Here is a 22519-nt window from a genome sequence, read left to right on the forward strand (position 1 = left end):
TCAAACTATTATAAATTTATTTAAATACAAAAAGCACACATGTAAATGGAAACTGTACAATAACTTAGGAATCGGGATCCGTTGTCCCTCACACAATATTGGTGAAATATTGTTGAAATGAAGAACTGCTACATTCATAAAGACACATTTTTCATAGATACAGTAACATATCCAGTGAAAATACTTAAGTAGACGCATTATGAAATCCATAGAGAATCTGCAGTATAAATCCTTATACAATATTTACAGTTTGACACCATGTTCATCGGTACATTTCTCACTGTACCTATATATTCCATGCCGTATAAAATGCATTGTTCCAAACGCCTGCAAAACAGACTATCTTTCGGGGAAGGCTCAGAATAGAATCACAGAATTTGTATATCTTTGTAATACTAACTGTGCTTAGATAACACATAAAAATCCTCGTATTTTAAATTAAATAAATATTTGAAATAAGTAGGCCATATAGGAAGAGTGCCAGCTTGCAGCAAGGCACAATGCAACACAAGGCATTATGAGCGACAACTCGCAAGGACAACAGGCACAATTTGAGATGGCTTTAGCATTTGGTGTACACTTTTACACACAAACGTCAAGCCATATTTAAGCTCACAATGATGTCCACGAAAGACATTTAACATCCGTGCAAAAATATCAGGGCAATAATAGTGCGTGATCAAGGTTGATTGCCCACATAAAACTCCTTCATCCTTTGTGACAAAAAGAGGATAATTGAAACAAGTGCTTCGGGCTCTGCAGGTAACAGAGAGAGAGAGAGACACCTGCTACTACGTGCTCGAGTCTCTGGTCGTCGTTGAAAGTCACTTCAGGTGGGGGTTTCAGGGACATGCCTGATGACGTCATAGATGGTCATGTGGAGGTCCTGAACTGTCTCTAGGCGGGCAAGAGTCGATCTGCATGATGCCTGTAGAAGACAAGAGACACATGGAGATGAACCCATTTATATAGGACTGAGAACAGATTCTACAAAATGTCTTCTAAATCCTGACAGTTTTCTGTGTCAGCGGTTCTCAAAGAGTTTCATGTCAAGGACCACAAAAACTAGATGTAATTGGCCACCGACGTAAAAAAAATATGTAGTTCTATAGGGAACCCCCCGGAAGCAAAGATTTGAGTTAAAAACATTTACGTTCTGAAAGAATATTATAATCAAAGATTTATGCCACATTTTCACGGTTTATCTGCTCTTTTCCCGTCCCGAATGGGTTAAGAACTGCCCTTGAAAACTGGATGAAAAACAAGCTATTGCTGAATCCACGACAAAATAATAATAATAGCCTACCTGTGTGGATTCCATTTTACCAGGGATGGAGACAAACTCATAGATGCCAAAATCCTCAGTTGCGTCCTCATGACCTGGTGACAGAAGTGCATCCAATGTCAGTGAACTTCCATTCCATTCGCTAATGGCAAGTTATACCCGAAGCACTTCGACCACTTCAGCCAATCCTAATTCATACTTTGTCACACGTTACGGGGTCTAAATGAGCCCTTAAATGACGTCAAACCCACAACTTTCTTTTCAGCTATAGTTTCCTTGAGACCAAAACCAAACCCCAAGACAATTTCCTTTAAAGAATGAATAGAATTTTCACTATTGAGTCATTAACTGAATGCTTCGCAATGTCTTTACAAGGCCAGCAAGTATGCTTATTAAAATGACTTATATGTTAACAAATAAGTCATGAGGTGCAGAGGTACCTTACCTGAACGATGTGGCCGTTTCTGTTCTGCGAGCGGTCTGCAACAGAGAGACAAACAAAGCCGTTAATTCAAATGTATGGTGTAATTACAGCATAGCATGCACATTAGTTGGATTAACTTTATATGGCCAAGGCTTGTAGAAGGCCGGCCTATTATGGCCAGGCCTCATTTGTAATCTTACCGATTGTAGATGCTCATGATCACTGTTGATTGAAGAGGAGAGAGAGAGAGAGAGAGAGGGAGAGAAAGAGGGGGGGGGGATTAGAAACAGGAACGTTTCTATTTACCATTCCACTGTGTCTTGGCTCTGGTTCCCTTCAACTGATAATAAATGTCAACATCAAAGGCGTCTAACTGTGGCAGCTGTTAGTCTTACCATAAGCAAGCTGTGGTACAGTTTTCATGCTAGTTAACTTGTCAAGCAAGGTTCAAGATTCACACTCTAGTGCCCACTCAGTGGTCTGTGGCTTTGCAATTTAAACCACCACCGCAATACAGTTATGAAGCTGAGAAAAAGAGGAACTAACCAGGTGCTCAACGGAGATAGCAAAACGTGATAATGATAAAAAGGTGCTCACACGGATCAAAAACGGGAGCAAGACATAGATAAAAAGAGAGGATCCGGGCACTCAAAGTAAAAAAAAAGAGGAAAGCCTTTATTGAATTAAAAAGGCAACTGCCAACATGTTTCGACCATCAAGGTCTTCATCAGGGCAAGAAAGAGTTATGAAGCTACTGCCTAAGTCGAAAGGGGCAGCATTTGGTCCTGAACGTAGTCGTAGTGGAAATGTGCATGCAAAGTTTCACGGCAATAGACCTTTAGCTAAGCCCCTCCCCAAACTGCTATGTTCCAATCACAGCTAAGCATAACACGGGTTAGAGTAGACAAACAAAAGAAATGTCACGCACATATTTTTCCAGTGCATACAGCAGGCCTTGCTGACGGATTTGGAAGAGATTTTGAAGGTCTGTTTCCAAAAATGAACCAGTATTTATTCTATGATATTTACTTTCCTGTCTGGAAAGTGTGCAACCCATGGGGTGAGGGCTAAAGGTCTATTAGACGCCGCGTTAATGATCTGAGGCATTTCGTTCAAAACGGGCCACACCTGCAAACTGGTGACTGTTTGTCAGTTCTTCTTTATGCCTGATGAAGGTCTAAACTCAAGTGAAGACAGTGTGCGGATTTCTTTTATGTGGGCGGGTGGTATGTGTATTTTGTGAAAAATTGAAAATAAAAACAAAATATGAATATATAAAAAAGGCAGGTGTGATAAACTCGAAGCTTGTGCGTCTAATGCAGCCTTAACGCCTCGTGTCCGACTGTGTTGTCGCTGTTTCTCCGTGAATATCGTGTGTCCGAGTGAGACATACGTACACACACACAAAGCGTACGTTTTGTGATTGCGTGCTCACCGCAATCGCTCCATCGCGTGTGCGGTTGTAAAGGCACTTCCGGCACTTCCGCATACTCTGCATACGTGACAGACGGTGTATGACTTGGCCACCTGAACTGTGCATGCGCAAAGTTGCACGCGCACAACGTCTCAATTGTATACAGATAGATGCAGGGCAAACAGGGTTTTTTTGGCCCTCTAGGGATGTGCGCATAGTATAGTTTTACACGGATCGGCCTGTTATAGCGCCACCATGGAGTGTCATTTCTTCCTTGGCCTATAGCGGGAACGTGCGTTGCAAAATGTCACGGAAGTCACACGCCGTGTTTGCGTCTTGAAGAAAATGCCTCAAGCGTTTCCTTCGATATACGGAGCACCCCCGCAAACTTCTTAGGCCATGAGGATGGAATTTGAATAATGTGATAAGACTTTGTTTTGTTTAATGACTATAGAGATATTGTGTATACTCAGTGACGTGTGAGATAAAACTATAATAAAAAAACGCACCTCTCTTGGGATGGCAGGTTCTGCGGAGGAACACCAGCAGCATACAGCCAATGATGAACAGCGAGCAGACAGTGATGGCTGCCAGCGGGGATACAGGGTTGCTGTCCTGGATGTTCTTCCCAGGACCTGAATGGAAACGAGACGGCAATTAAGGACTGTTTTTCGGCGATCCCTTTGGACGTACTCTGTACATTTCTGCCAATAAAGTATTCAATCAATCAATCAATCAATCAATCAATCAATCAATCAAACAAACAAACAATATTGGCCTGGGAACATAAGGATGTTTTCATATTAATATTAGACATAATTATGGTAGTGCGGGGGGCTCCCAAGACTTTCCATTTCTACGTTCAAAAGCACCACAATCAATATTGAGAAAGGAGAACCTTCTAGATATTGCTATAGTGAATGTTATTGAAAACCAATGCTTTGTTCTAGACTATTCTGCTTTTTATTCTTCTACGCGGACTCATACTCTAGTCTAGCTAACAGACGTTGCTTTCTCTTTTGAATGCAAATATTTCATGACACAGTGACATTTGTTACACTGTCTCAGTCAGAGCCAACACAAGTATAGGCCTACTTAAAACCTGTCTTTCATCTTTGACTCCAAAATACTGCAATGACAACCTTTTATGATCAGGGGTCACCAACATGTCCGTACACATGACAAAATGTGTCCGTGGCAAAGACTTGGCCTTGTGCGTGCAGTCATATTTTATATTTTCTGTTTTACACACCGTTATAATGTTCCTATTTTGACACCACTTACTGAATGTCAAGTCTCCAGGTTTTCTTCAGAATAAACATTATTTATTATGACACCATGGGACATTAGGAGTCCAACTAGTACTAGTAGTTCTCAATTGTTTTATTTGCGCAAAGACCCCCTTAACTCTGAGAGTGGACCCGTAAGGGTCCATTTGGTTCCATTTGAACACTCGTTACAGACCTGTTGTGGTCATTCAGGGCTATCTATTTATGTGTTTCTGGTAATATTATTGTCGACTCATTCTGTATGTCTGTGGCAAAAACGGAATGTTGACAAGAAATGTCCACCACAACCCAACATGGCGATGGCCCCCGTTTATGACATAGCCAGTATCAGCTGTAGTCATTGTGGTATGCCATCAGTATCACCAAGACAACAAATCAATCTCGCAACAGAATACACAGAAACTCTGCATGCTATAAAACTTGGGTCAACAAACACAGCAGCTGTTAGCTGCTGTTTACCTTCCCATAGAGGCACTGGACGTTAGCAGCCTTCAAACCACACCAAGACTGCTACTTAGCAACTGACTGTTCAATGCAATATTTCATATCAACCATATCTCTTAAATCTAGTCGAGTCGTTCACAAACATTTTCACGTCAAAGACCGCCAAATTGACACTTAATTAGCCAACCCATTTGGTTCCAAACTATCACCTAGCTGGGGACCCCCTGGAACTCCCTCAAGGGGACCCCTGGGGGTCCCCGGACCACCACTTTTGGGAACCACTGTCTTAAATTACATTCATGATTCAATTCCGTCTCTGGTCATTTGGATTAACAAGCAGTTCGGAGCCTTCAAACCACAAGGCGCTGCCTCCGAACTACAGAGACCAATCCACTCGTCTCTTTTCTCTCTTAAGTTACTATAGTTTACTTTGGAGATTTACATTTTTATTAGAAAACATATATTAACCACTTCAACCCTATATACATTTTGGTCATTTTAAAATAGCAGATATACAAGCTCACAATGCGTCGCGATGCGACACATTGTGAGCTTGTAGATCGGCTATTTTTTGCTGCCGATACTTTTGTACTTTTTTTACTTTTACATTTTGAATGCGGGAATTCTACTTGTAACAGAGTACAACCACATTGCAGTATTTATACTTTTACCTAAGTTAAACATTTGAGTACTTTTTTTTCCCACCAACGCTCACTCCTCTCCTCCTGGCCAGAGCCATAGGGTAAGACCGAGTTACGACATTGAGGGGGCAGAAAACAGCCCGGTCATGTGGTCCATGTATATTCGCACGAGCCCCCATAGACTCCAATGCATTCCGTATAAACTTCCGGTTTGTCCCTTTTCAACAGAAGTCTATGTAGAAGAGCCTGGCCACCATGAAAGTGAACGGAGTTGTCGTATAACTCTGTCTTACTCTATAATGGCTCTGCTCCTATAGTGGCCATGCATGTTCCCTCACCTGTCCTCGCCACCAGCAGCGTGAACTGGGCCTCGTCCTGCTTCTGCGTCACGTTGTTGAACGCCCGGCACAGATAGTCCTCGGGCTGGGCCAGTCGGTGGTAGGACGCCAGCACCTCCAGCCGGGGGCCCTCGGTGATGACCTGGCTGGCGTTGCGGCTCATGGAGATCCACACGTAGGTGTTGGGCGGGTTGGAGTCCGCCTGGCAGTCGAAGGAGACCAGCTCGCCGGGGTTGATGGTGAACACGGCGCCGGTCCGCAGGCCCTGGCCCGAGTTCACCTCCAGGTTGTAAGGACCGTCTGGGTTATATAAGGAAAGGCGTTAAGTTCAGCAACAGAGCATTCATTATGCAGACTATAGTTTGATGGATATACTGTTATGGAAATCAATATATGTCCATCCGGGTGAATGTATATCTTAGAAGTTTATTCAGAAGAACAGCAACAAGCAAACAACATTTCTCATTCTCGCAGGCCTAGCCTGGATCCTTCAACATTCTCTCTCAGTTCCATCTCTCTCTCCTCGTCTCCCTCCCACCAGTCCTTGAGCTTCCCTGTAGGTCCTCTCTTATACCCTAATCGCCGGTCCACAGATCAACATGACCATCACAAAGGTACAATACAAATGGCTGTCTTGGCTATCGCCCCTCCTCCTGAGACAGGAACTACCTAGTGATACCTATTCAGGCCCAGCAGGGTTTCATAACAAACAATAGGTGTGACATAGCCTTTTACATACAACTTGATTGGATTGAGACAGGCTTTCAGGCCGGTGTCGTTGATCACAGACACGACCAGACAGATTAGCATGGAACCATATACTATAGCCTATTAAGACATTTGAGTCTTCATATTTCCCACAACAATACCCTTAAAAAACCGTAAAGATGGAGTGCCGTGATTTTCGTATTTTCTCCGGTTTTTCATGCATGTGTTTATGAGGAGACGGTACCTCGTTATAGACTCCTTGGTGTGTACTGTGGTTGTTATGTGCAATGATGTCTTCCCTGTGTATTTAGGCTTTCTCACAGTCAAACGTGCCAATGAAAAAAAAACAGTGATATAACAATATCATCCCCTCCCCTAACCCCTCCCCCTTTATCATACAACAACAGCTGTGGGTGCGGCTTCAGTTCAGGTGGATCACCAGGCATACTTAATGAACTGGTGGGCGTGTCCACATGAAAACGACATTTTAACAAATACTGTACACTTTTTTGAAAAAAAATCTTCCTCCTAATATAATAATAATAATTGATGATCATGTTTTAGGGCACTCCATCTTTAAACCCTATATACGTAATTGATGGCCCCTTCCCAAGGATCTGTGCTTGACCTCGCCCGTTAATAGACTATCTACAAGCTCACAACTTGTAGATCTGCTATTTATTTCCTCAAATGTTTGCCTCAGAATAGGAATATAATGGTTAACAAGGACAATGATAGTAAAAAAGTAAAATTCTGTTTGAAATGTGAAATACTTGCATGGTTTGCTTTTATTGTTTGTTTGTTTGATTTTTTTTTGTCTGTAGATGGAATTCACAGGCTATATGACTTCCCAATAAATATTCTATCCAGCAAACAATGGACAGGTATACTTTATGTCTAGTATTAAAAGCCTCCGTCATTATAATCCCTCGTCTCTGTCTCCAGGTGTTTAATAAGTCAAATGTGCTTAAACTCACAACTGGTTAAGAGAGACTTTACTGGAAGCAACGATACAAATATGGCATGCTGAGAGAACACACAAACAATGCTGCTTTTATTTCACGTGTTCCTGCAGGTCCTAAATGGAACATGGCTCATAAAACAGACCGTGCGCTCGGGTGACGTTAGTCAGACCTTTGCATGCAACATTTCCAGTCAGTCCTCGGTGGGTGTGTTTTGTGAATCCATGCTCCGTCTAAAAAAGACAACACTCCAATTCTATCGGGACGAAGTTCAAAATATAGTAAAGAAGAGCATGTTTTCAAAGGGCACATAACGGGAAGAGGGAAAACTAACATGTATTTGAACTTGGAAGTAGGTCATTCATTAAACAAAACTCAAATAAATGTAAATAGTAGCATTAGTAATAATACATCTGGCTTTACTAGCTCGCTAACAGATTTAGCTTAATGCCAGTTTGTGACCATTGCTGTTTTTTTTGTTTTGTTTTTCCCCCTCATTTTTTAATATTATTATATCTTATTTAATTTGATATTTTAAGTCCTGCTTTTGCACAGCTCGGCCTTGACTCGAGAGACAGGAAACAGGAGGTAGCATATTTTAATCATGACGTGATGTGAGTGTGACACACTGGCACAGGTCTAGTGTTATAGGTACGAAGTTACCAACCTACTGTATATGACATTGTTGAACCTATACAATAAGCGGAGTAGATCTGTACCGTTGTCACGCATATAGGCCTATACGCAATAACTGGTTCAGCCACCAACCAATCATATTTGCTTTTTTTTTCTCCAAAAGGTCAAATATTAACATAATGTGTCCAAACGATCACTTTGTAAAATGTCTGTTACTGCAATGTGTATAAAGTTCACGCCGACACGAACAATGTAGAAGTGATGCTGGTCTTGCTGGAACAGAGGGGCATCTGTCATCCATGCGTATACTATATACTCATGCAAATACCATGCCACGTGTTCCCAGTTCTGCAGCAAGAAGTCACCTAATGCTGCTTTACATGCAGGGTAATCTAATCAGTGGTAGATATTGTACCTGAAAGCCGCACTTGAGTAAAAGTAGAGATATCTCACTATAGAAAATGACTGATAGAAGTCAGAACTTATATTACCTGTAATATATATATATATATAAAAAAGATCTGGTAAGTATGTACACTATTTTCATTAGAGTATGCCAGTGTATGCCATGAGTAAAAAGTGAATGTCTTCGTTAAATTTGTATTGGAGAACAAATGAAACCCGAAAGAGTTCCGGTCTCTGCCAGGCCAGATTGCCTATAATATACCCAGGGGGCCGGCAATCTGTGGAAAGCCAAAATGGAATGGAATCTGAAAAGTCGGACCGATTTGAATGGAGTTGGAACAACTAAGGTTCGGGAGGTTTGGCCAAGCAGAAGACAACCCACCTGTCTGCCATCTCCACCCTTGCCAACCAAACTCCACCCTTGCCAACCATGCAAACCACTCACCCACCTCCAACTAACCTGGCCACTCCTACCTCGCCCATAACTGTGGGTACTTAAACTCAAGTGTCAAAAATGCCTTGTGCCAGTTTCTTGTAACCCACCCTCCCTCCCTTTCTCCTTAATCTGCAGGTTCCAGAGGGGGTTCTACTATACCACTCAGGCTCACGCCTCGACCCCTAAGCCAAAGTATCTGGGTCCGCCCCCTCGAACCTCTGGTCACACCATGTATTCATGCCCTGGCCGTCTACCCCACGCGTCCCATGCCTCGCATGCGACGCGTTCTAGGCGACCACGCAGGCTTCACTATGTATTCTAAGCCTTGGCCGTTTATGATGCGCACTCCATGCTGCGCATGCGGCGCATCCATAGACGACCATGCTGCTTCACCATGTATTCCATGCCCTGGCCGTCCATGCCTCGCGTCCCGTGCTTCACATGCGACGCGTCCATGGGCGACCACGCTGGCTCCACCATGTATTTAAGCCTTGGCCGTTTATGATGCGCTTCCATGCTGCGCATGCGGCGCATCTATAGACGACCATGCTGCTTCACCATGTATTCTATGCCTGGCCATCCCTCGCGTCCCGTGCTTCGCATGCGACGCGTCCATGGGAGACCATGCAGGCTCCACCATGTATTTTAAGCCTTGGCCGTTTATGATGCGCTTCCATGCTGCGCATGCGGCGCATCTATAGACGACCATGCTGCTTCACCATGTATTCCATGACATGGCCGTTTATGCTGCGCACTCCATGCTGCGCATGCGGCGCACCATAGACGACCATACCCCGCATGCATACTTCAAGCCTCTGCATTCGTGACCACAAGTACCCTACTCCTTCATTCAATAAACCATCTTAAAGGGTTCCTATGTCTGATGCTTGGTCTTTCCTAGTGAATTGTATATAATGTGACGTGGGCCCGCGGTCATAGCGTCACCATGAGGCCAATTTGAAAAAATGTGCAGGGTGCAGGTTCTTCTTCTTTGGCCTATACTGGGTGTGTGCGTGAAACATTCCACGCCAATCAGTCCAACGTGAGGGAGATTCACTACGGACACACAGACACACAGACGGACGGACAGGCCGGGCAAAAACATTGTCACCGGCCTTGGGGGTGTCCGGCCTGGCGCAGACAATTAGATGCAAATAAACATACCCAAGTAAAAGTACAGATCCTCAGAAAAGTACTTGCAAAACTATAGTTTTACTTGAGTATTTACTACCGCTTGTGGTACTACTGTACTCCCCATAACAGGACGAGGATGAAAAGCCAAAAAGGGAACCCCGAAAAAGGGAAGTTCCCGTTTTCTCTATAGTTCTCCCGTTTGTTTCCAGTTGGTAACGTGTGTTCCATTGTTAAAGGATAGTGATTAAATGATCAAAGGATCTTATTCATTACATTTGTACTCTCTCTCTGAGTAAAATGAACACTTTGAATGTGATTTGAATGTGCAGCCACGTCCTTGAATGTCCAAATTAATGTTATTTTTTTTGCTCCCCATCCGAACATTAGATTTTTAGTATCTGCCGATACACTATTGTGCCATATCACAATAGTATAATAATCCAAAATAACAGACAATATACCAGTCTAATATCACGATATGGATATGATATTGATACTAGGGACGTCCCGATCACCTTTTATTTTTTTGTGCTCCCGGTCCGATTCCGATCATTTGAAAATGACGATCGCGTGATCGGATATATATATAGTCCAAATGTATACTCGGTCAATAAAAGGCCCCGGCGGCGGTGACCCATTCTATATACTCACAGTAGACATTGAGGGCTGAGGTGCCGCTGTGGTTCTGGCTGACCGGGTTACTGGCCACGCAGCGGTACTCCCCGATGTCCTCCTTCCTCACTGGACTGATCACCAGCGTGGAGCCGTCCCGGGACAGCCGGTGTCTGTCGCCGGGACCCAGGAGGGTGTCGTTCCGCAGCCACTGGAACCCGACGTGGGTTCCTCTCTCCACGGAACACGTCCATGTGACGTTGCCCTCGTCCTCGACGACCGTGTGCGACGGACTCTTCTCGATGACGGGAGTGGAGACGGGCACTGTAGAGAAACAGAGCAACATGTATTGTTATGGGCGGGCTGTTTTTCTGTTGTGTTTCTGTTTTTTTTCCTTTCCCTATATGGTCTGGCATGGGCGTGTGACTGGCTACCTGGGCTGTGACGTGTGGTATCTACCTCCTGTGGAACTACACACCTCCTCATCAAGCCCAGCTGTATAAGACCTGGCTCTTCACTCCAGCCGGTTTATTCAGTTACTATCGGTAAAGTCACTGTGCCTCTGAGTTCTACGTTTTTTCCCTGCAATCATTATTCCCAGTCCAGTCCAGTCCCAGCCAAAAACGAAACCTAAGGTTTTTTGAGTGAAATCACTGAATATACCTTTAAGCAATGTGAATTGCTTAAACAACCATTTTGTTTATTTTTTTAAATGACCGAAATAAAGATTCAATATAATGATCCACTCACCATCCACCGTAACGCTCACAGTCTTCTCCACCTTGATAACGGGACCGGTCCCGTTCAGGAACCTGATGTTGAGGTCCAGGTGATAGTCCCCTTCGTCCTGCCGCGTCAAGCTCCGAATCCCCAGCGAGATGTCGGGCCGCGCGAAGACGACGTGGTTGTGGTACATCATGTTGACGATGGTGGCGGCCTTGGTGAACGTCACCAGGACGGTCCTGGTCATGGCGCCGCCCGGTGGCCTGCCGGCGGCGTGGTGAGACCAGGAGCCCTGGAACTCGGCCTCGCTCAGACGGAAGCGGGTCTCCACGGCCAGGAGCAGGGACTTCCCCTCCACGCCGTGTCGCTCCGCCCCCGGCGAGAGGATGCGGATGAACTCACAGCTGGCGTCTAACGGGGAGGGGGGGTGGGGAAAGATTGGGGAAAAGTGTTGATTTCGTCGACTGATACTGTGACAAAAGAAATTCCGTGGACTACCTTTTTTTCAATGACGAAGTGGAAACTAAAGGAAAACTAAGCTATATATGATGACTAAACCTCAGACTAAATATCATGATAATTCTGTCAACCAATGAAGGAAAAAAAGCTAGACTAAAATGTTAGGAAGGGACTATAGTGGACAATATTATAGTCATGTTACATTAGTCATGTTGCAGCATGCTGAAACATCCATAAAATAAGCTCTGGTTGCAAAAGGGGTGAAGTGGCCCTTTAATGCAGTAGACAGTAAATCATTCAGTCAGGGGACTTTGGCTTGGAGCTCCCAGGTATAACACATGGTACACTCTGCTACTACTCATTAATAGCTTCCTCTTTAAGAGACAGAGATTCATTATGAACAAACACTCAAGGTAGGCCTATATACACTGTGGCGCATGTGTTCAGGGAGCAGGGACGCGCACACACATGTTTGATTTATTGATTGAAATATGTATTAACAGTTTGCAGAATTACAATTCAAGCAGAACTCGATACAAAGACTGTTAACTGTGAGTGGACATCAAAGGGGGCTTCAACCCCTGCCCTTTTACTCGTCTGTAAAACAACTGCCCTCTCCAGACCACGAATGCAGCATTTACTATGGTGAAAGAAATGCAAATGCCACTCCTTTCCATGCCATGCTGGAAGCACCATTCAGGAGAATAGCTTTTTTATGAACACAGTATTTTGCGTTGAACACATTTGTTTAGAAACTAGAATTTCGCGGCCCTGACGGGCCGCTCATCCTGGTTATGTCGTATGCCCCGAAAATAGGTGATCTACAAGCTCTCACCCCGTCCAGCGCGACGCGTTGTGAGCTTGTAGATCTGATATTTTCGCTATAAGTCCCTGTCAGGGAGTATCTAGAAGAACCACTCGCTGTGTTCTCTGCATAAGCCTCCAATGTTTCTCATTATAATATTATGCAGAAGAGCCACTGTTGAGTTGGCAGAGAGCACCTTTATTTGACATGACATCTTTCAAAATACAAGGTGTCGTAAAAAATAAATCAATGTATATGCAAAGAACAACACACTAAAGGTTTCTGCCTATATACATCTTCCGGAATGTGATTAGCCTACTGTACTTAAAGCCCTCATAGCCTACTGTAATCACACTTGTATTTTTTCATAACAGAGTGGAAGTATTATAATACCACGAGTTCTTATACCATATTATTATACATTGGCATGAGCAGATTAAAACGCATTTCACGAATGTAATAAATGCTGATCAGGAATTAAGCAGGCAGTTGTTTCATTAGATGTAATGAGTTAATATTGACCCGGATGGCTGGCAGACACAGACTAAAGCCTGTCTTTTTTCATCCGGTTGCAAAACAAACACTTGCGCTGTCACGAAGGAGCTCCCACGGTCGCCAGGTGAGTTTGCTCACCGCCTTGAAGACGACAACTGTCACCAGTAGCTACCATTGTTGTCGACAGGGTTGTTTACATATAGGGTCTTAACAGAGTTGTTAATTTGATGCCGCATGAATCATATACTTTGGCAGTTATCGGGTCTTGGTATAATGTTTTAAGCGCCGACACACTCCGGGGACAATGGAGGTGTCTTTTTGGCAGGTGGCCATGCGTTTGACAGCTTGAGGTTGAAAAGGGTGGAGGGGGAGAGTGGGTGGGTGGGTGGGGATGAAAGGTGGTGATTCGGGTTCGGGTTGTCAGGTCAAGTTAAGCAGCAGCAGGTAAGTGGACAAAGGAGGAGTAGGCCTACTTTTGTTTACTCATTACCGTCTCGTTTTACCGTGTTTACAGTGGCGCCATCAGGACGTCAAAAGTGCGCGGACATTATTTGGTGGTGGTGGTGGTGGGGGTGGAGGGGGGGGGGGTGGGGTGGTCACGACTCACATTGCTGTGTATTAGCCTGTCTGACGTCTTGATCGAGTTGAGACTAAGAGCAACTGCAGTTACTGTACGTATACAGTATGCAGCCAACACACACTACACGACGACTGTTGCGCTGCAAAAATAATATACGGTCCATGCTAGACCATGGCATATAGGCGGCCATGCAGCGCCTGTCTGGGGAAAATAAATGAATAGACCACAGGCATCCCCCAATACTAGTGAGGGGACATTTTGATGACTGCCACCACTCCTGTCTGTCCACCTAGTTTAGTTTTCCACTTGTCTTAACTGTTCACATTTCTGACTGTTCATCTTCTTTTTCTTCTTTTCCAGAGTTAAATTACTGTTAAACATCTGCATTAGTTAATTTACAAGAAGTCTACACATAGTCGTCAGTCGTCACGTACAATTAGAGAATGTAGAAGAATTGTTATTTTGATAGTTTTCGAAGAACGACTGACATAGAAACATAGCTTTTTTCAGAAAACTGTCAGGATGTAGAAGACATTTTTAGAATCTGATCTCAGGTCAGAATTAAACCCATATAACCACATTTGAGACATAGTAAAAATGTGTTATTTCAGCCCCTAGCCTTCTCTCCTCCTCGTGGTGGCATGTCCACTGCAGTCCTCTCTCACGGGGGAGACCTCCTATAGTACGTTGCAGCTCAAGTCATCCGTGACAATAGACTGACTGTGTGGCTGCATGCTGGTGTTATGTCTTTAAATAATACATGTATGCAAGCACCAGCAGCCCCCGTGGGCCGTGGCACGCTTCACCCCGACGACAGGCCTGCAGGCAGGTCTCAGTGTGTCCGCCTGTGTGTGTGTGTGTGTGTGTGTGTGTGTGTGTGTGTGTGTGTGTGTGTGTGTGTGTGTGCGTGTGTGTCTGTTGTCAGAAGTGTGCCTCTGTTTACATGCAGCAAGGCGGTGAATAGGCAGGAAAGGCGAGGAGTGTGTCGAACCCGCTTCTCCCCGCTGTTGTCCCCCCAAACAACCCAGCTGGGGATTGTTGTTGTGGTGATAAGGAGATTACATATATAGTCACAATGGGGCTTTGAGGTATATATAAGAGGACATCTTCTAAATCTACACACACACAGTCACACACACACACACACACACACACAAAGACACACACACATTCAAAGAAGTTAACTAACTAAACACAAAAGGCCTCGGAAGCGCACCTGCCTCCCTCCTCCTCCCCCCCCAACGCCCTCACAGGTTGTGTTTGGAGGGTAAATACTGTCAAACAGTGCATGTTTAAGACGGTGATGTGCCACCATCAGAGATCAGATGATATGAACCCCCCACCCCCCTCCCCCGCTCCGCTCCTCTCCAACTGATAAGACAAAACATACGTGTCTTTCAAGCAAGGTTAATGAAACACAAACATTTAAAAAAAGAAAACGGGGAGAGTCCCTGTTTGAAGATCTTGCCTGGATTTTATTTGGTCACATGTGGGATGTGGGGGACCAGTCAGAGTCGCTGTGCTATATGCCCAGTGCTGGAAAAAGTACTCCAATGTTTTACTAAACTCATTTAGACCGGGGGGCCGATTCCGAAAACGCCTCCTAAAACCCTAGGGTTTTTTAATTATGTTGCTATATAGGCTATGGCAGTGGTTTTCAACCAGTGGTCCGGGGACCACCAGTGGTCCTTGAGGAGGTTCCAGGTGGTCCCCAGCTAAATAATAAGAGTTGGTAACCATATGGACCCTAATAAATCGTTAACTCACGAGTTACATTATTGTTTAATATCCGCATTACTTAATTGCAGATGAATTGTGCAGAAGTCTACACAATTAGAGAATGTGTAGAAGATTTGTTATTTTGATCAACGTTTGCATCAACAGCATGGAACTGTGCGTCAACGATAACAACATATTCTTTAGTTTTAAAAATAAATAATGGAACTAGTAACTTTTCACAGTGTGTGTGTATGTGTGTGTGTGTGTGTGTGTGTGTGTGTGTGTGTGTGTGTGTGTGTGTGTGTGTGTGTGTGTGTGTGTGTGTGTGTGTGTGTGTGTGTGTGTGTGCGAGTGAGTGAGTGAGTGATATATATTATATATATAATTTAAAGATATACTTGATTTACAATTGATAAATGTCAAGATGTCCTGTCCTAGATGGAAAAATATAATTTCAAACAATAATAACATCTCCAGGTGTGCATGCATTGCATGAGCCCTGCTCCGGTTCAATTGAAACGTCACCGTACAGGTATTCCTAGATGGCATCACTCCTCCCTCTGATCTCCAATAAAAAAAAACATAAATGGGCAAAAAAAATTGTCTCAAGTTCAGAGTGAAGGTTTCACTCAGAGTGAAGGTTTCATTCTAATAGCAAACAAACGCCTTTCCTCTCTTTCGAAAGAACTCCAGACTTCCTCCACTCTCCCCCCATGCCAAGCCAAACACTGCTGCAGCCATAGTGACAGTACAACCTGTAACTCAGCTGTGTAATGATAACCAAAAAGCTGAACACTCCAGCCAACAACAACAATGCCATTTAAATCCTATATATGCCTCTCTCTTACCTGCTACTAGCATGAACAGCGCAGTGCAGATGCAGAGCGCCAGTCTTCCCGTGGTCTCCATGACATGTTATCCTCTGGGGATCCGTTGGCACTTGTGACAAGACGGAGAAGATGTGTGAGGGATGTGGCAGAGGACAGGAGGAGGAGGAGGAGGAGGAGGAGGACTGTGGCTGGTTGTGGTGACAACATTTGCCAGGGAAATAGAGCTAGCTTTGGCCTGCCCAGAACCCTGCAGGCCCCTCCCATGTGACATAAACAGGTATGAGCTGGAAGAGGGCCTACTGGACAGAGTGACAGCACAGCACAGAGTGGTCGACACAACATGCACGCACGCATGCACACACACACACACACACACACACACACACACACACACACACACACACACACACACACACACACACACACACACACACACACACACACACACACACACACACACACACACACACACGCACACACACCTGCCCCCAAGGCCGAGGGGGGGGGTCAGAAATTGAGACATATATTAGGTCGATATTTGAGAGCACTTAAGAAGCTATGTCTATACAAACAGTTTCAATACATTATGACATGCCAGCTGTCAACTGCATTCCCTTAGGCCGTGGATACAGACAAAAGACAGACAGATTGACACTAGTACAGGCTGAAGTTTCAGTGCCACTCTTGATGGTGGTGAAGTTGTGATGTCAAAGTGTAGTAACCCCCAATGGGTTGGTCATGCTAATCGACTAGTCGACTAATACTATGACTTTTTTTTGTTTTTGTCGACTACCTTTTTTCACTGACGAACACTATATGGAAACTAAATGAAAACTAAACTATGACGACTAAAACGAAGACTATATATAATATAATACTGTATATTGACAATTTCGTCAACAAATAAAAACTAGACTAAAATGAGGGACTAGTGGACAAGAAATCCAGTGTACGGTAGGTCATTGTACACTTGCTTGCCGAAAATAGCAGATCTACAAGCTCACAACAATTGTGAGCTTGTAGATCGTCGCAATGATTTATTTTAATCAGTCGTTACGACGGCATCACAAGGCCCGCCAAAATCCATTTCAGTCGACTAAATCAACTGTAGATTTAGTTAAATCTTATTTAATCGACCAAAAAAACTAGAACACTTAGACATTCCAGGTGACTTAAATGTGACCACAACTAAATGAAGACTATTCAAGAGACTATGACTAAAATTTAAATAAAAAATGTTGCTGTCAAAATCAACACTGATACAAGATATAAAGGTGGAGATCTAAAGATAGTACAGTAACAATTAAGGAGTGTTCGGTTGTGACCTTTTGACTGCTTGTTGGTTTTTATATAGAGGATCAGGACCTTGACGTGCAAGATCAGTGAAAATATATAGGCTAGTGACAGCTATAGGGTCACACTATCGTATTAGTCCTTGTTTCACCAAGTACAGACGCATGCATCAATGTGCACATAAAAGAACTGTACGTCCTATGAAGAAAGGTTAACACATTTGGGGCCCTTTTGGTGTTTCAAAGCATTATGTTATACTTTATGTTAAACTATAGCTATTGAAAAATAGAAGATCTACTAGCTCATAGTGCGGCACCAAGTGCCGCACTATGAACTTGTAGGTCTGCTGTTTTAACTCAACTGAACATTTTAACTCAAATCTTTGCTTCTGGGGGGGGGTCCCTGGAACAACATATTTTCAGATGGGGGTCGGCGGCCAATTACATATATTTTTGGAGTTAGTGTATAGGCTACAGGAGGCACAGAGGAGATGTGATCCAGGTCTATAAACTTGTTCACCAATAGATAGATAGATAGATAGATAGATAGATAGATAGATAGATAGATAGATAGATAGATAGATAGATAGATAGATAGATAGATAGATGACTTTACAGCCAAGCCTGTTGTCCATTTTTGTGACGACAGGTATGAGTTGAAAGGGAACTCCCTTAAACTGTTACCACTAAACTGTCCCTCAGAAAAGAGGAATAATTTTCATTACACTTGTCAGAGAGGCCAGAGCATGGAATAAACTTCCAGAGGAACTAGTGGTCCAGCCAGGCTCCTCCAGTAAATACTTTTAAGAATAGGCGTCGATACATTTTGGTCAACGAAAGATCTTTTGTATGATTATAGGGCTGGCTTGTAAGGTCATACACTGGTCAATTAGGGATTTTGTAACTGTATTAATTTAGTGTGTGCGCTTTTTTTTTTTTTTTTTTAACATTGTATTATGCTTCACTGTGTTTCTTCGCTATTGTGTTACTGTGCTATTGTGGTGGTTTTTGTCTCAGGGATGTAGTGGAGTAGAAGTAGAAGTAAAAGTACTGGAAATTGGAAATACTCAAGTAAAGTAGGCTATAGCCTACAAATACCTCAAAAGTGTAAAATGTAAATAGTTAGTTTCCACCACTGCATTCCAGTGTGTCCAAACACTATATGTATATAATATTATGATTATATTTACAATATAAAGTCATATAAACAACATTAGCCTATATACGTTTGTCACTGCATGTGTCTCCAGGCCTCCCCCAGTGGACTGTGGAGATGAGTGTTTTTCTGCAAGCTCATATCCGCTGAATGGAAGAGGTGGATCTTTTAGGGACAAACCACAGTGCATGTGAATCGAGCGATTGTTGGCCGTTATAAATGAGTGCCTGGAGTGGCGCTGGCACCATTAAACAAACTGTCTATTCTGTCCATTGTTGGAACACACGAACTCCAACCAACAACAACATGGGATGTCCATTCAGTGAGAAGACTATAGGACAAACGGCCATGGTAAAAACAGGGCTTATTGAGTCAATGCAGTAATTGTTGATGTAACCCCTCTATTTTGGCTCACTTCCAGCAGATTGATGACACCACAACTTCTCTCAGGTTCACAGCATTTATTGCCAAATCTGTTGAACAACAAGTAACAACGCACATGTGGTTGGTGGTGTGACTGTGAGGCTCAGACACAGCTCCCCATGACAGGAAATACAGCAGCATAAGGGGACCTATTCACAGTGTGACCGTAACAATGTTTTTTTTCCCAACATGAATTATGACAAATGTAGCCACAAACCTGTTGTTTTTAGTATATTTAACAATTAATTGTTAAACACAGCACTTCGAGTCGAGACACGTTCATTGACATGACTATGTGTAAAATAAATATATATATATTATTCACCATATTGAGAGAAAGTGAGAGAAAGTGAGTTTAATCTGGTGTGTCCAAAAAATAAATATCGGTCTGGTTGGCGCCTCTATCCAGAATATGTGAAAGTGCACTTTTTCAACTCAAGATGGCGCCAGTGCATCATCCCCAACATCAGGTCACATTAAGCTACACAGTTATTTTGTCTTTGGTACCAATATACAAGTATTTTAGTCATTCTTAGTTGCAAGCATATTATCACTTCATCATGAGTTAGTAGTGGATAGAAGTATTTGCTGGAGGGATATATTGTCAGACAATAAAATGGCATTTTAAAACCGCTCTTGGAATATTATGGCTTTGCTTGCATATAGGCATGGGACCAGATTCTACAAAATGTCTTCTAAATCATGACAGTTTTCTGAAAAACCTATGTTTTCTAGTGGTTTTCAAAACACATCATGTCAAGAATTATATGTGTAATTGGCACCCGACTCCCCATCTGAAAATATGTTGTTCCAGGGAAAATATATAATTGAGCTTGTAGATGGGCTATTTTCAGCAAGTGTAAAATCAGCCATTACGACGGCATCAAGACCCGCCAAAACACATTTTAGTCTACTAAATCACCTGTAGATTTAGTCGACCAAAGTCTTATGATATTTAGTCAACTTAAACTAGACTAAACACTAAAACAAACTAAAGTATGACTAAAACGAAATGAAAACTATTCAAGAGACTATGGCTAAAACTATGACTAAAACAAAAATAGAAATTTGCTGCCAAAAACAACACTGAACCATGAAGTGCCACGTCTTGTTACGGTACGGTACGGTACGGTACGATACGGTACGGCATGGTGTGGCATATGGGTGCAGTTTGGCATGGCATGAGATGGCATGGTGTTGTGTCTGGTATAACTAGTCCAACAAGGCCTAGCCTGAATTACTCTGGTCCTCCCTTTATAAAGTAGACTATGCACGCACGCACGCACACACGCACACAACCTCAAATGGGGGCCCTCTTGCAGCGCTAAAACATGTCACATTTTCCACATTCAGCCTTTCCCAGCCTGTCTCGTCGGAGACTACAGTTACCACACTACACCACATAGCTCTGCTCGTCTAGACCACTTCTCCACATCTTCTTCCTGCTTCTTTCACCTCCTTTCCCACCTCTTCCCCTCAGCCACTATTATGTCACGTCAATTGCTTATGGTCATTTCTTGTGGTACGTGTACATAGTCTGAAGTATGTTTTATCCAACTCGTGCACCTATCTAACTATAAATGCACCACTTCTCTGTCTGTCTGTCTGTCTGTCTGTCTGTCTGTCTGTCAGTCCTGTAGTAATCCATGTAACTCGAGAACCGTTCGCCCCACCGACTTCAAATTTGACACACGTGTTCCACACCCCCACAAGGAGTGCAGTGCCCGGCAGTGAGTCTGTGGGACACACCGTTGTCCAGAACCGCCACAAAAGGCTCTGGTCAGGCTCTGCCAGTGGACCTAATGAAATAAGTCCCCTCACCTGTAGAATTTGCAGCCTCTGCCTCAGCCAAATTGATTGCCATGGCAACCCCACACCTGCCATTTGATTACTTAGAGTCCACTTTTCACAGTCAGTTTGCACTCATTCAGTATCTTCTCTTCATCCCTTACCATCTCTCCTTCTTCCTCAGCACCTCATTCCTCCTTCCCTCATGGCTCTCCTCTTGCTCTCAGTCATTCCTCTCTCTTTCTCTACTCGCCAGTGTTGATTTTGGGCAGCAATATTTTATTTTATGAGTTTAGTCACAGTCTTCATTTCGTTTTAGTCATATTTTAGTCATCCGAAATGTTTTTAGTGTTGGTCTAAAATGGCATACGAGTTTAGACGACTAAATCTGCAGTTGATTTTGTCGACTAAAATGTGTTTTTTGGCGGCGTCTTGGTGGCTGATTTTACACTTGCGCTTACATTGATTTTACAATGCTGCGGCGCGTTGTGAGCTTGTAGATCTGCTATTTTCAGCATGCAAACCAAGTGTAAAATGACTTACGCTGGTCGCTGGATCTCTTGTCCAGTAGTCCCTTAATCCTAACATTCGAGTCTAGCTTTTGTTTGTCGACAAAATTGCCAATTATGTTTAGTCTTAGCTTCAGTCAATCATATAGCTCAATTAGTTCTCATTTAGTTTCCATTTAGTTTTTTTTTCATTTTTCGTCGTTGTTTTTAGTCGACGAAATCAACACTGCTACTCTCCCACCTTTTTCTGCTCCCCTCTTCCCTATTGACCATGTGCAGACCGCGGCCATCTTGCCATCAGAGTTTGGAAGCACTCGTTTTCAGTAAAGCAACGACGTCCTGCTGCCTCCTGCGTTATGTGCAAATTCAAAACAGGTGCGTGGTGCGCAGGGCAGTTGAGTGATATCTATAACGAGCACTTCCAAACTGCAACACTTAGAAAAATAATCCCCTGCAAGCCAGGACAGAAAGTTGTCTACAGTGGATTTTTATGAAACAAACACTTTGAGGATAGAAAGTATAACATAACATGTCTACAGTGGATTTTTATGAAACAGACACTTTGAGGATAGAAAGAGAATAATTCATGCTTTTCGTATACAGCTGCAACGTTGGTGAGTTTGACTCTTCTGTTAGGATGAATGGGCTGCCTGTGGGAAGTTGCACCTTGCCATTAACTTATATGGGGAAGAATGGCCTCGGTCTGCATAATATGGTCCATATACGTGCCTCTCCTCTGCCTTCCTCTCTCCTATCTTTCCTCCCCTTCATCAGCTCTCCTCTCCTCCCTTCCTCCCCATGCTCCCTCCACTCCTTTCCCATTCCTCCCTCAGTCTTCTTCTCCTCTCCTCTCCTCCCTTCCTCCCCATGCTCCCTCCACTCCTTTCCCATTCCTCCCTCAGTCTTCTTCTACCCCGTCCAACAGCAGCCTTGGGCTGCAGCTGCATGCACTCAGAGCAGAGACACTAGCCCACATCAAGGCCACGCCACTGGTACGCGCACGCGCACTTGC

General features: G+C 43.6%; 1 protein-coding gene across 3 annotated transcripts in view; it reads right to left on the minus strand.

Annotated features, from left to right (window-relative positions):
- Positions 1 to 22519, minus strand: part of hepacam2 (HEPACAM family member 2) — a 43883-nt gene continuing 21364 nt past the window's right edge. For 2 of the 3 annotated variants that reach the window (XM_080787024.1, XM_080787025.1), the window contains exons 2-10: positions 16358 to 16448; positions 11479 to 11862; positions 10768 to 11052; positions 5836 to 6135; positions 3633 to 3758; positions 1910 to 1931; positions 1731 to 1765; positions 1307 to 1380; positions 1 to 928 (exon numbers count right to left, since the gene is read on the minus strand). In XM_080787024.1, the coding sequence (XP_080643150.1) occupies positions 830 to 928; positions 1307 to 1380; positions 1731 to 1765; positions 1910 to 1931; positions 3633 to 3758; positions 5836 to 6135; positions 10768 to 11052; positions 11479 to 11862; positions 16358 to 16418 (1386 nt within the window). In that variant the 5' untranslated portion in view covers positions 16419 to 16448 and the 3' untranslated portion in view covers positions 1 to 829. The remainder of the gene's footprint in view (positions 929 to 1306; positions 1381 to 1730; positions 1766 to 1909; positions 1932 to 3632; positions 3759 to 5835; positions 6136 to 10767; positions 11053 to 11478; positions 11863 to 16357; positions 16449 to 22519) is intronic. The other variant, XM_080787023.1, reaches the window with a different exon arrangement.

The sequence above is a fragment of the Protomyctophum bolini genome, assembly GCF_963924005.1.
Source record: "Protomyctophum bolini genome assembly, chromosome: 17".
Classification (NCBI taxonomy): domain Eukaryota; kingdom Metazoa; phylum Chordata; class Actinopteri; order Myctophiformes; family Myctophidae; genus Protomyctophum; species Protomyctophum bolini.